Below are 14,655 nucleotides of genomic sequence, written 5' to 3' on the forward strand. Positions count from 1 at the left end.
GGATGGTACACATACATAACTCTGCATTGCTGCGCCATCTTGTCAGCACTCTAGTTGTTTAATAGCTCTATGGTTTACAATGAGTGTGTCATCAAGAATAAAAATCAAAAAAATAAATAAACAACTATATGGTTTTATACCTTGTTTAGCAAACCCGCCGAACACAAATATTGATGATTTCGAGTAAAAATTATAATTTTATTTTTGGCCAATTAGCACACTCGCCGCCACGAAAAATGAAAATTTCAGGGAAAAAAATAAAAGTTTTTTTAAATTTTCATTACACTCTCTGCTGCCTTGAAATCTCCAAAGATAAGATATGTATATTTCTTCCTATAAATTTGAAGCATTTAACCATCACCAATTAAATTTTATTTTTATTTTCTCCTCCGTCTGGATGTTTTTGGCAAAACTATTTGCTAAATAAGAAAACAAAATTTTATTTTTATTTTTATTCCGCCCTCCTCCAATGATCTTTAAAAAAATAAGTATGCGAAACAAGGAATAAAAAAAGTCTCGCTGCATAAAAAACAACCTCTTGTCCTTTTTTCTTTCTGATCTAAAACTCCTATGGCTCTTTCGTTCAGAACTGTATCCTCTGTCTTTCTGGTTTCTCTCCCTATCTGGCGTTGGAAAATCCCAATCAGACTGTTTTCGTGGAACGTCGTCATCATCTTCCCAGCTTGTTCTTGATGGTGTCACTACACCTGAATAATGCAATAATTACAATTTATGGCTACAAATAGTAAATCTTGTAAGTTCACTCTACTATAATTAGGCCTAAAATATTATGATGGTTCGCTGTCAAGTGTAAAAAAATATGAGTGAAGTTGGAGGCTAAAAAGTTCTTATATATTTTAATTTACCTCTTGAAAGCCTTGGTGTTGCGGGTTCATCTCTTCCACTGTAGTTACCTGAATCACTTCTCTGGCTTCTTTGTGACCTTTCCGACCTTTGTGAATTGTAGTGCTTTCTGTGATGTTCCTTCTCCTTTGAACGCTTTCTGTGTCTATCTTGTTCATAATCCCTGTCTATTTTTTATGTTAGAATTAAAAATTAACAGAACAACAAACTTTATTTACTCTCAATGATGATAATAATTTTAGAAAAAAATAATTCACATGAATGTAGTATGATGTATTGAAAATAAGTTATTTACCATATTTATTCGAATATACGCCCCGCTTTGAATAAACGCTTCTCCAGATCCTCATTTGAAATAAACATCTCCCTGGAATAAAAGCCCTGGGTGTTTATATCTTCCTCGAAATAAACACTTCCCATAAATGACTGTAAACAAAACTAATTTAAGCAAAACATCCTTCTAAACACATTCTATTAATATTCTAATCCAGTAGAGTTACATATTTTCTGACCTGGTTAGGATTTATAAGTCTTTAGGGTCACGCAATGACACATTTTGACGGTAATTATGAGTTGCAGTTCCACATTTACAGTGAAATTAAGAGGCATCTATTTATTATTATAAAATAGATTAATTTATTACCTTTACTCCTTTTTCTTTCATTGTGTCTTCTCTCTTCTTTGGATGATGCATACACTCCTCCCCACTTTCTATCCTCTCGCATGCGTTGTTTTTCCTTTGCTGCTTCACTCACTCCTCCGGTATGCGATGGTGTCTCAATGCGATGTGAGCGATAATGTCTATATTACCAACACACGTTATAAAAACAATATTTACGGAAATACACAGTGAGTACACACAACTGATATTAAATTTAGTAATCAAATGGATAACGGATATTATTTATTAATGTGTTATAAAGGCAGTTAATGAACTATAAAAAAATATCATCATCACTTTATTATTCACTAAAAAAAAAAAAAATCATAGCCATGGGCCAAATGGCATGTTATTTACACTTTACAACTTACGACACATCTTTTTTTTTTAATCTTTTTTTTAACAGCACCAAAAGCAACAACTGTTAGAATAGTGCCATATAAATAGAATGGTTGATTGAATGATTGATTAAAAAACATAATTTACAACTCACGACACTTTTTTTTTTTTAATCTTTTTTTTTAACAGCACCAAAAGCAACAACTGTTAGAATGGTGCCATATAAATAAAATGGTTGATTGAATGATTGATTAAAAAACATTAATTTAGGAAAATTAAGTCTAACCTTTTGCTTGATGAATGTTGGCTCTTTTCAGTTTGAACATCTTCATCATTATCTTCTCTGTTAGACTTTCTTTTGGATTTATTTCTCTCATCTGTGCTTTGAACATCTTTCTCACTCCGCTTTTGAGCAGCTAATGAGTCGAGTCCTAGTAGAGATTTCGCCAGTTTTGGAGATTTAAATTTCGATTTTTTGATGAATAAACCACCGGACTGGTTTGACGACCCTTCTAGACGATGCACCGCATGATCTTCCATACTGGCAATAGGATAAAATTTTTTATTGAACATTAATTTTCTCAATGGAAGCGTTGTATAGTAAAATCAAAAATTTCCTAGTATAGTGTTAACCAACAAGAACAAACTTTTGAATTTTGAAAAATAATTTTAGTGAGTGAGAATTTTAATAAAAGGAGTGGCATATCGAGTAGTAATAATATTGGCACAATTGATTTCTATTTATGCATTTCATGTCATGGCTGTGTAGTTTATAGTGATCACTGGGGCACCGGAATCCGCAGTAGTTTATAATTGTGCGCCCTCTTCTTAAATCATCACGAAACGCTGTCTACTGTAAAAAAAGGTATACCTCCTTGATGGAACTGACTAACATAACCTAGTTTTAGTTACCTATTATACGAGGGGCCCTCTGTTTCTAATTAGTTGGCCAGGCCAGTCCTGGCCTAGTAGAGCCTAGGCTATCTAGGCCTATGCCCACTCAGCACTGCAGGCTAACCACAAGGCCTCTAGCCTAGCTAGTACTACTACTACTAGTGCTAGCTTGGCTAGGCCTAGCCTAGCTAGGCCTAGCCCATATATATAATCTAGCCCCTAGGCACTAACCTTTCCATACACTTTACCGATTTTCTGATTGAGTGTGCAACTTAAAGGTGTCTTATGAACCTAATAGGGCCAGTTTTTGAGACCGAATCGGTGATTAAAATCGGTGCCAGCTCCACATAATCTGCCGCTACACTACAGCCTACTTGTTCGTAAATAAAACGATTCAAAACGAATTCTTGACCTTTCAACCCATCGTAACAAAACTCCACCGACGATCGACTGGTCATGCGGTGGAGTCTTGATCTTGATACAGTAGATAGGGTAAACTCTGGCTGGAGTATCACTCAATGTCTCACTCAGAAGTCAGGTGAAAAGGTGGGCAAGAAGGGTAGGCCTAGTAAAGAGTTAAATCTTGAAGTCGACATGCATTGGTAAGATTAGAAGTTGGATACGTAGATAGAGTGGTGTGTTTTGAAGTAGCAGGATAAATAGTTCTCTAGCTAGGCCTAATCACGAATTATTTATTCATGGTGGGCTTGCAAGGCTTAACATAGCCTTTTTGACCTGTCTAGAAAAAAAGCCACCAGACAGTACCAGCCACTTTTCAGGCAACGGGCAACACCCAAAGGGGCCTGGTTAGGCGAGACGTTTTTTTATTGCTTGTTTCGCGTACTTATTTTTTTAAAGATCATCTGAGGAGGGTGGAATAAAAATACAATTTTGTTTTCTTATCAAATAGTTTTGCCAAAAACATCCAGACGGAGAAGAAAATAAAATTAATGTGTAAAATAGGATGGTTAAATGCTTCAAATTTAGGCCTAGGCCTATACAAATTAGGAAGAAATATACATATCTTACCTTTCAAGGCATTGGAGGACGTATAAAATAAAGAAAACATTTTTTTTTTTCTGAAATTTCCATTTTTTTGTAGCAGCATGTGCGCTAATTGGCCAAAAATAAAATTTTATTTTTATTTTAAATCATTAATATTTGCAGTCGGCAGGTTCACTAAACAAGCTCAGGGGTATAAAAAAAGTCTTAGTACAGTTTCAGTGGTATTCATTTCGTAGTAGGCCAAGCTAGGCCTAGTACTCCACTCAATTTTATAATGATAAATATTTTTTTTTACATAATAACTAGGCCTACTCCAATAAATTTTATAATGATAAATTTTTTTTTTTTGCATAATAATAACCAACCAACCAACAAACAAACAGTATTGAATGAATATTTTCCTTCGTGAAGAAGCAAGGAGGTATTAAGAAGTAATTAAAATTTAAATGTGATATATTTCAGTGGTACTAGGTCTATACCATACTATTATTACTACTAAAGCCTAGGAAGTATTAGTTACATGGTTCATTCTTCTTCTTATGGGCCAACTTCTTAATTGAAAGCTTCAGCCATATGTGTGCAGTATTTACAATTATTATTTTTTAAGTTTTTATCATTCATACATAGATGCAGACGTTCTAAATATGTTCTATTCTTTTGTCATTTATAGGCCTAGTGCTTTTCTTTGCAGTACAGTACAAAACTTCCTTAGACTAATTAATATTTGATGGAATGGTTTCATAAGTGGAGACTTATTCATTAACTTTCATTTTCTGATCACATATTTTTTTCTATTTTCATAGATGCAAGATGTTGTCATGCAAGGAATTGATAGTTGAACGCCTCAAAGCTAAGGATACAACAAGGTTGAAAAAAGAACCAAAGACAGGCAGGAAAAGAGCAGCTGTACTTGTTCCTCTGTTTTTTAAAAATGATACTGTTCATGTTCTCCTTACTGTGCGTGCTCAACACATGAAAAGTTTTGCTGGTGATGTGGCCTTACCAGGTGGTAAACGAGATGAGTGTGATAATGATGATGTTGATACAGCTCTTAGAGAAGCATGGGAAGAAATTGGACTGCCAAAAACTGCTGTGCAGGTTATTTCACAAGGAAGTTCAAGAACTTCAAAGTATGGCATACAAGTTGTACCAGTTATTGGTTTTATCCCTGATGATTTCCAGCCCTGCTTAAATTTAGATGAAGTTGAAGATAGTTTTTCAGTGCCACTAATAGACTTTCTTCTTAGTGATAAGCATTCCCTCCAGATTGCTGGTAGATATATTTTACCCAAGTTTACCCACAACATTGGAAATAGAACATACATAACTTGGGGGCTAACTGCACACATATGCATCAATGTTGCTTCTATTGTATTTGATAAAAAACCAGATTTTCATCTTACAGTTGTATCCCATCTTTAGCTCATAATTTATAATTTAATACTATATTAAAGACTGTATCACAATACAGTACATTGGAACTGAATGCCAAGAGGAGCTTATAGTTCAGAACTAGTCAATACTTGAATTTGATTCTAAACGCTTAGCTCCTCCAATTAATCTAGGACCTGACTGATTTGTATGCACTTAATTTAGGAGAGAATATCTCAACTGTTATAGACTAATATGAGCCCTAGGAACAACGTGGGATGTGTGCCCAAATCTCTATCCGGGACGAACAGCCCGAAAAGGACCAAACCCATTTTAAAATGGCCCGCCCCATTTTTTTACAGCAAGTGCTACTTTAAATAGTAGGCTAGACAATCTGAACATATTGAAAACAAGGGTTTTTGTTTTATAAATTAACACATATAATGAGGAGATCAAATTTCTTAAATCTCACCTTAATCACAAGTCCCGTTCATATGGAAATTAGCTTAAATATGCAAAATAGGGGACCACGCCCCCTTTTTTACAGGAAGTGCAACTTTAAGTAGTAGGCTAGACAATTTGAACATATTGCAAACAAGGGTTTAAATGAACACATATAGTGAGGGGTTAACATTTCAGAAATCACACCGTGGTCGCATGTCCCGTTGATATGCAAATTAGTTTGAATATGCAAAAAATATAAGGCCACGCCCCTTTTTCATTGCAAGTGCTACTTTAAACAGTAGGTTACACATTATGAACATATTGAAAAACAAGGATTTTCTTTTATAAATAAACACATGGTGAGAGAATCAATTTTCATAAGTCACACCTAAGTCACAAGCCCTGCTCATATGCAAATTAGCTTAAAAATACAAAAAATAGGAGTCATACCCCTTTTTAACTGGAAGTGCTATTTTAAACAATAGGCCATACATCTGACCAAGTATACAGTATAAACTAGTAGTAGCAAGCACTATTTTGTGGTGACGTGTGACACATAGAAACATGTTATAAATTAGTATCGTTCATATTATTATTAGGGCATGTTTGGTTTAAATACAAAAATAACACTAAAAAGTGAACGATGATTTGATTCCTTCATGGTGTCATTTTCAAGTTCCAATAATTAGGCATACAGGATATCAACTGGTTATGGTGAAATGTTCATTTTTTAGCATCATATTATTATTATTATTATTATTGTTAAAATATTTAACCTGTTTTTTATCAGTGTGATTTATTGAGAGAGTGATTTTGTTATATCATATTTTTGTGTGATTATGGATATGACATTAAATAAATGTGCAATTTGATCCAACTGAAGTTTGCAATACAAAATTGAACATTGATCCAATTATATAAATTCATCTTTACAAAATCGTTTTCCCCTACGTACATACACTGTGTGACTATGATCAATTAGAACAAATATCAATAGAATTAGGCACATTGAGAATTCTTTACGGTAAAGTTATTTTCCTTCATATGTTAACAGACAGACTTACAAGATAATTTGAGCAAAAGTTGGGTGGAGACAAGCTAAACAAAACAAAGGCAGAATACGATGAAGGTATTTTCCTTCACCCGTTTACAGACAGACTTGCAATGTAATTTGAGCAAAAGTGGGGCGGAGACAATCTAATAAACAAAACAAAGGCAGAAATTAATAATAGGTGTCACTAAAAGAATACAAGACGAATGAATACTATGTTTGAAAACAAGGAAAAGTTCAAATTCAAGATGAAACAAAATACAGTACAGTATCTGTAGAAAAAACATTTGAAATACTGTAATGTTAAAATGTATTGCAAGCCCTTCCAGGGGGATCTTTCGAACCCCTCTCTTCCAGAAATGCCCTTTTAAATTACAGTGTTATTAAAAAGTACCATTTGCATGAAAGTTGTTGAAATTAACGTTATATATTTGAATTTTGGCATTTTTACTGCCATTTCCGCCGTTTCCGGACATCTGAGGTTTTATATCTTTAGAATTCACAAAAGTTATGGTGTTATGTTGAGGTGGGTAAGGACTCGAAGTGCCCTTTTGTTGAAAATTATAACCTCTTAAAAATCCTGCCTACGGCCTCGTTCGGTATTGTCCCCTGAAAGTTTTGTTTTGCGTTTTTTTATGTTAATGATTCATCATAAGTCAAGATTATACTGTATCTACTAATTTTGATTCCTGAAATAGTCCCTATTCTGTTTATATCCACACTTATATCACTATATTTGTAATATGGTACTGTATTATTATTATTACTATTTCGAAATAAATGTTAAGGTTAAAATAACAAAAGTCATAAACGTTTTGAGTTAACTTGCTCATTTTGGCAGTAAAATACAAATTATTAACCTGAGCATAGAAAATATTGAATTTTAAAAATGTTTACCCTGATTTTTATACTAAAATAATGACATTTCTAGTGAGAAGTATTTCTATTATTTTTTTCTGTAAAATTATGGGTAAAAAATTTTTTAATAAACTAATTTATAAGTTCAAGTTGATAATTTTTATATTAATTCAAAATGAGCAAGTTATTTAAAAACACATTTTTACGATGTGGTAGTTTCACGTTTACAGTGATATTAAGGGGCGTCAACGCCTTCCTCGAATACTCTCTCCCTCAAAACTGCCACTCAGCAATAAACGCCCCGGGGCATTTATTCGAATAAATACAGCATTTGAAAAAAGTGGAATAGTTTCTAAATTTGCTCTCAACTTTCATCCAACGTAATTCATAGATTTATTAAAAGGGACTAGAATGAGTTAGGCCTTTATATCTCATTGTTATAGAACTTTTAAAGATGCTTTTAGAGTACTAAATTAAAACACAAATAAACCACTTCCCTGAGACCTAGTTAATTTCCCTCGTCAGGGGATTTAGAGGGGCCCCTATATTGAAAGTAAAATAAAATAAAAAGAAAAAGAAAAAAATGGATCGCCCAAAACCGGGCCCAAAGCTCCTTAGAGGTTATCGGGCGTCTAGAACACAAACATTTCACGGGGGCCTGCTCCCGGACCCCTAGGGTAGTGTTGTCTCAATCATCCCCATCTTCCCCCTCCCCCTCCTCGCCTTTTTGGACATGTCTGGGTCCGCCCCTGCTCATCGAAGACTCAGAAGGGAAAAAATCAAATACCTAAACCAGGCAGTGACGTAACGACGAGTCATGAGGGCGCCGTTTGCGAAAAAATGTTGGGGGGGTTCCCTTGCATATCAGTAATGTAGATGAAGTACAATGCCAACAAATATGGTTTGACTACTTAACAATATAATCAACTAATGTTTTGCACACACATTTTTGTTTTAAATAATTTACGTCCAGCTTATAAATTAGGCTATGCATAAATCGTCATTTACGTGGATTTAATTAGCGTGCGACCTACGTTCCAATGAAGAGGTGCACGTGCCATTATATAATCCTCAAACGATCATTCAATCAATTGTTATCAGGGAGCACGTGTATCCCAGCAAATAAAAAAAAATTAGGAAGAAAAGAAATTTCAGATAGAGGACAGCACGTTATCTATTCCAAGAAAAAAGATAATTTTCGATTTAAATTCCATTAGTGTATTGTCTCCAGCATCAAAGGCAGATTTAGAGGGGGGGGGGGCGGCCGGGGTCCCTATTTGGAAAGTAAAGAAAAAAAGAAATAATTGATCGGCCAAAACGCCTCAGAGGTTATTTTCGGGCGTCTAGGCAAAAAAACAAAAAAAAAATCGCGGGGACATGCCCCGGACCCCAGGGTAATGTTGTCTCGATCGGCCCCACTTTCGGACATGGATCCGCCCCTGAGCTATAAACAAGACACCAATCGCGCTCGGCGTTGCACGTCGAATGGCCCCTACCTTTTCTCTAGATTTGCCTCTGGTTATATTCTTTAGGTAACATTTCAACATAATAACAGACTATTATTAATTAATTAACACTACAAACATTTAGAGACGGACAAAAATTTACTTTTATTATAGGCCTACGGGGTCAAAATACCAATATAAAGACGGTTAGGTAGCGAAATTGATTGATTGTTTTAATAGGCCTACTACAACGAATTACGATGCTCTGAAACATTAGGCCAATTTGAATAAAATGACCATTCGTTGTGGTCCAATCGATGGTGCTGTAGGCCCGGTTTTAATCTGAATATCCGATTAGTAGGATTATATACATTGTTTTAATCGCTTTTTTAACATGTAGGCCTATGTAATGTAATATCTTGTATTTCATATATAGGCCTATGAAGTATAATTATAGAAAGAACTGTCGGTGGAAATTCTAGAAAGTTGCAAATATAATATATTTTTGTTTGGGTTAGTGCTCCAGGCATATTTTATTTTTATTTATTTATTATCCCAGCCAACAGCAAGCATAAAATTCGCCACTTACAGGAGGGAACACAAACATCAAACGGATACATAAATATAGTAAACGTGAAGAATACAAAAATAAAAACAAAAAGTAATAATAATAATAATAATAATAATAATAATAATAATAATAATAATAATAATAATAATAATAATAATAATAATAATGTGATAATAATATCAGATTAAGTGGGCCTAATATGTAAAATATTTCTAACACTGTTACGGAACATAGAGAAATTATCACTAAAAATATCAATATCAGGATTCTTTAAACAAGAGAATTATAAGCTAAGCTTAATCTACTAATAAAACCATTTTTAAGCACGTTAAGTCTACTAAAGGGAATATGAAAAGTAGGATTATTTCTAAGACGACGACTGGAGACTCTAAGACTAAAATTACTTAACAAATCACAATCGAAAAAAGAATTAACATATTTATATAAAAAAAAAAAAACAAGATCAAAAACTGCCTACGGGACTCCGGAGATTGAATGTAGGGAATGTTGTGGTTATGGTTGTGGCTGATGTATAGCGCAAGAAGCGATTATGTAATCGATGAATACGCGAAGCTTGGGTTTTGGAAATAGAATTATATATAACTGAACAAAAGTCTAGATTTGGGCGAATAATACTGAAATAAAGAATAGTTTAGTTTGACTGTCAAAGTTTTTGCAATTGCGCCACATCAGCCCAAGCAGTCTATTGCACTTGCCAACAAGAACAACATGATGAGAAAAACTAAGGGTGCTATCAATGAAAATACCAAGGTATTTGTGTGAATGCACCCGATTTATGGGATTGTCACTGATTAAATAATTGTGCTTTTTAAAATTATTCTTTTTTAACGAAATAGATAATATATTGCACTTTTCAGGGTTGGGACATACCCCAAGTTGACGCCCAAGAACTCTATTAAGGTCCATCCGGGTAGTCAATTTCATATTAAAAATGTTCTTTCTGTGTGTGGTTATGGGTGTGTGTGCTGAGTCCGGCCATACTGTAATTTTGTTTAAAAAATATTTTGCGTTAATATAAAAGGACAATATTGATTGATTGGTATATTGATATACCAATATTGATGGTGAATTATGCTGGGCCGGCCAAAACCAGACCGCTTCCTACAGCCTTGGCCTACTAACTCCGCAGCTGCACAAGAAACCACAGCGTATATACCTCCTTGGAAAAAGTCCCAAGTAAACAGTTACTGTATAAAAATAAATCCTGAAATCGACATGTACAGTATATGGTAAGATTAGAAGTTTGAATACATAGGTTAGTGTATTTTAATAGCAATAGCAATATGCCAATATTATATGAATAGTACTCTATGCCAGGATATTGGAAGCTTAGTGCAATGGGCTAGGCCTTGTTGGCCTGCCTGGTTAAAAAAAAGAAGAAAAAAAACTACCACTGCGGTCAGCAAAGGCCTGGTGAGTACTGGTCAGTGGTAGTCTAGTCATACTCAGAGTAAGCCTAGACAGGCTAGCTAGCTAGTCGAGCGTTAGCCATAGGCACTCTAAAATTTATGATTAATTAAAAAATGTTTTTTTTTTTTTTTTTTTTTTTTTGGTAATAACAAAATTAACTAACAAACAGACAGGCAAGCAGCGTTAAATAAATAATTTCCATGGTGGAAGAAGGTTTAATGTGATCAGGCCTATTTCTACAGTATCATATGATACGGTATAAAATTATACTAATTTGAGTAAGGAAGGCCTAAGGAAGGACAAAAATGTTTACGGTCCAGACGCGTGAAGAGCTCTGGAAGAAATTTATAGTAGCACCATTCATTTAAATATCTTATTATTGGCATATTTTTAGTTCCTTGTGCATTAAAATATCGTAAAAAATAATTTTACAATAACACGAGTCTACAGTATTGGACGTGGCTTTGTCCACACTACAAAAGCAACACATGTGAGCAGTGGCGCCGGGGCAGCTGTGCCCCGGGACTCGGACCCGGCAGGAGAAAAATAATAAAATATAATAAATAAATAAAAATTATTAAACGTATACATTCATCCAGTATTTATTCATGTGTTTTCCCCACAAGAATTGTAAATAAGCCTGTTTATCGATGAAAGGTGGTAACTAATCGCTTCCAATTATTTTTCATGAATATTTTCATGACTTCTAATACTTATGTTTACAATGTATCAAATAGTAAATTATTTACGTTATTAATTTATATAAGGCTTGGACCCTGGACATTGTCAATATACATACAAGTTAGAAAATACGAAGACCTGATAGCAATTCGATTCGATTGTCAAATAAATACTGAATTAAAATATTAAACCAGCGGCGGATTTAATGGGAGGCCTAGCCCCCACACACTAAAACTTTCAAAATAAAAAAAAAAAAAAGATTGGGAAAAAAAGAAAATTCTACTCTAAAAACTAAAACTCTACTTCTAAATTTAAGTCTAAATTTAGTAGTAAAGGTAGAAGTAGTAAAAGTAGAAGGTGAATTGGGGTGGGGGCTCGATGATCAGTTGAGGGTCGCTAATTCGCAAAATATGGTGATTTTAGGTGATTTTTAACTACTTGACCATGATTTTGGAGGTGGGGACTGGGAGGGTGTGAGTCATTTTTGGGGAGTGCACCAATTATTTACTATTTATTGATGGGAATGGTTTTCATAAGTACAGTAGAGACTTTTAGTAACTTTCATTTTCGGATCACATTTTTTTTTTCTATTTTCATAGATGCAAGATGTTGTCATGCAAGGAATTGATAGTTGAACGCCTCAAAGCTAAGGATACAACAAGGTTGAAAAAAGAAACAAAGACAGGCAGGAAAAGAGCAACTGTACTTGTTCCTCTGTTTTTTAAAAATGATTCTGTTCATGTTCTCCTTACTGTGCGTGCTCAACACATGAAAAGTTTTGCTGGTGATGTGGCCTTACCAGGTGGTAAACGAGATGAGTGTGATAATGATGATGTTGATACAGCTCTGAGAGAAGCATGGGAAGAAATTGGACTGCCAAAAACTGCTGTGCAGGTTATTTCACAAGGAAGTTCAAGAACTTCAGAGCATGGCTTACAAGTTGTACCAGTTATTGGTTTTATCCCTGATGATTTCCAGCCCTGCTTAAATTTAGATGAAGTTGAAGATAGTTTTTCAGTGCCACTAATAGACTTTCTTCTTTCCAATAAGCATTCCCTCCAGATGTTTGGTAAATATATCTTTCCCAAGTTTACCCACAACATTGGAAATAAAACATACAAAATTTGGGGGCTAACTGCACACATATGCATTGATGTTGCTTCTATTGTATTTGATAAAAAACCAGATTTTCATTATATATCTAATCTTTAGCTTATATTTTCTAATTGAATATATATTTATTATATCATTTATTCATCTTTAAAATATAAAGTGATACAGGGAAAAAATATAAAACAATATACAATTCCAAAAATAAATAAATAAGGCTCTAGGTTACAGTTTAAAATACATTAAACTATACAAGAGAGAAAAGCAAAAATTTAAAATTTAAAAAAAAAACAAAAAAACAAGCTGTCAACAACTAAACCCAGGCCTGGTTCCAGGCCCTAATTGTGGGTTATTCAATCTTTATTGCACTTAGTGTGCGCCATACCAAATTTGATTGGCGTCAAATACAAATACTACTAGATATGTAGCTAAAGAAGCATTATACGGAGATCTAGGATGGTACACAATTGCCAGTATACAAAGTAATTTTAAAATTAAATATTTCAACCGGTTGAAAAATTTAGACGATGACAGGTGAACTTCATTAAGCAGCTTCTTTCGAGGCATGACTTAAACCATGAATTTTGTGTAAATCAATCAATTTACCTTTCATCTGATTTTAAACTCATAAATTGTACAAATGATGATAATGAATGGTTTGAAAAAGCTTGTAAGAAATCAACTTTAAATGAATATCTCAGATATAAAAACAAACCTTTTTTTGAAAGATATCTATATGATAAAACTGACTTCAAAGGAATCAGCCTTAAGTTTAAATCAAGGTCTAATTGTTTAGCTTTAGAAGGTAGGAAAGTACATGGTATGATGGGTGCACAGGTTTTTGCAAATTATGTAACTGTAACTCTGTTGAAAATATAGAGCACTTTCTATTAGAATGCCCACAATTTTATAATATTAGGGCTAATACCTTCCATGAAATTAAAATTGCTCTATTTAAAAATAATTTACATGAACATTGGAAAGATTTCTCCAATGGTTCACCACATCTAAAAATTAATTATTTGCTTGATGATCTTTTCTCAACAAATTCCACTCTTGGCTTAATTTTTGATACATGTATTAAAGAATATCTAAAAGATGCGTGGGAAAAACGAACACATGTTTTAAATGACCCTGCTAATAATGTTAATAGCTTATAGATGTTTTTTCCCTTTTATTTCTCTTTCTTTAATGATTTTATGAATAGACATTGATTATACTTCTGTTGTGTTTTTGATATGTATACTTTTACATCAATTTCACATTGCATTTATTATATTATGTGCTTGTTTTTATTTATCTATTTTTATTTACTTTATTTTATTATTACATTTTTTAATTTTTTTTCCCTTTTAGTTAAGATTTTCATTTTCGTGAATAAACATTGAATCGATTTAATAATTATGTGCAAATGTTGAAGAATCGGCAGTAGGCCTAGGCTTATATACCATGCAATAGGCCTATGTTAGTAGATCAAATGTGCGGTAGTGCTCTTCAGATAGGATCACAATCACATAACAATATAGGCCTATGACAGTTTTCCATCGTCAACGACAAAGGAGTTCTACGACAAATCACAAAGATTTAAGTTGAATTTATTCTAACTCATGCATACATTAACACACATAAAAATACAAAGGCGATGGCTTTTGAATTGTAAAAATAATGATTAAAACGACTGTTTTCACCAATGTTTATTGGTATCAACTTAATATATCCTTTGTCAATGCTTCAGTGCAAAACAAAAAAAAAAAAAACAAAAACAAAAACGAAACAAATCCAAAATACAGTGAGAACGGATAGGCACCATTAGCTTACAAACTATGCATGTCGGATGAAGGAGCTCCATAAGGCGCACAAATAAAAAATAATTTGTGCAACCCATGGATAGGATCAAGTTTATCCAGTGCGCATATACCTAGGGAGGTTG

General features: G+C 33.7%; 3 protein-coding genes across 5 annotated transcripts in view; 2 read left to right on the top strand and 1 right to left on the bottom strand.

Annotated features, from left to right (window-relative positions):
- LOC117123508 (pre-mRNA-splicing factor ATP-dependent RNA helicase PRP16-like) overlaps positions 1-3,144 on the bottom strand; it is a 12,693-nt gene extending 9,549 nt beyond the window's left edge. Inside the window, 5 exon segments of the mRNA XM_033269457.1 lie at positions 536-707; positions 867-1,031; positions 1,508-1,665; positions 2,151-2,405; positions 2,990-3,144. Of these exon segments, the coding sequence (XP_033125348.1) occupies positions 536-707; positions 867-1,031; positions 1,508-1,665; positions 2,151-2,405; positions 2,990-2,997 (758 nt within the window). The 5' untranslated portion in view covers positions 2,998-3,144.
- A 65-nt stretch (positions 3,145-3,209) lies between these two features.
- Positions 3,210-7,513, top strand: LOC117123507 (nudix hydrolase 11-like). Of its 3 annotated transcripts, none has more exons than XM_033269454.1 (2): positions 3,210-3,360; positions 4,567-7,513. In XM_033269454.1, the coding sequence occupies exon 2, from the start codon at positions 4,574-4,576 to the stop codon at positions 5,183-5,185; it is 612 nt and encodes a 203-aa protein (XP_033125345.1). In that variant the 5' UTR covers positions 3,210-3,360; positions 4,567-4,573; the 3' UTR covers positions 5,186-7,513. The 3 variants fall into 3 exon arrangements, with proteins under 3 accessions (XP_033125345.1, XP_033125346.1, XP_033125347.1); XM_033269455.1 differs by having other exon boundaries at positions 3,226-3,304; XM_033269456.1 differs by having other exon boundaries at positions 3,316-3,393.
- A 2,947-nt stretch (positions 7,514-10,460) lies between these two features.
- On the top strand, positions 10,461-14,079 carry LOC117123499 (nudix hydrolase 11-like). The gene is made up of 2 exons (XM_033269445.1): positions 10,461-10,753; positions 12,215-14,079. Exon 2 carries the CDS (start codon positions 12,222-12,224, stop codon positions 12,825-12,827), a length of 606 nt encoding a protein of 201 aa, XP_033125336.1. The 5' UTR covers positions 10,461-10,753; positions 12,215-12,221; the 3' UTR covers positions 12,828-14,079.
- Positions 14,080-14,655: the final 576 nt, after the last annotated feature.

Source organism: Anneissia japonica, unplaced genomic scaffold, assembly GCF_011630105.1.
Source record: "Anneissia japonica isolate Jap-2015-1 unplaced genomic scaffold, ASM1163010v1 scaffold287717_len1600092_cov198, whole genome shotgun sequence".
In the NCBI taxonomy this organism is placed as follows: domain Eukaryota; kingdom Metazoa; phylum Echinodermata; class Crinoidea; order Comatulida; family Comatulidae; genus Anneissia; species Anneissia japonica.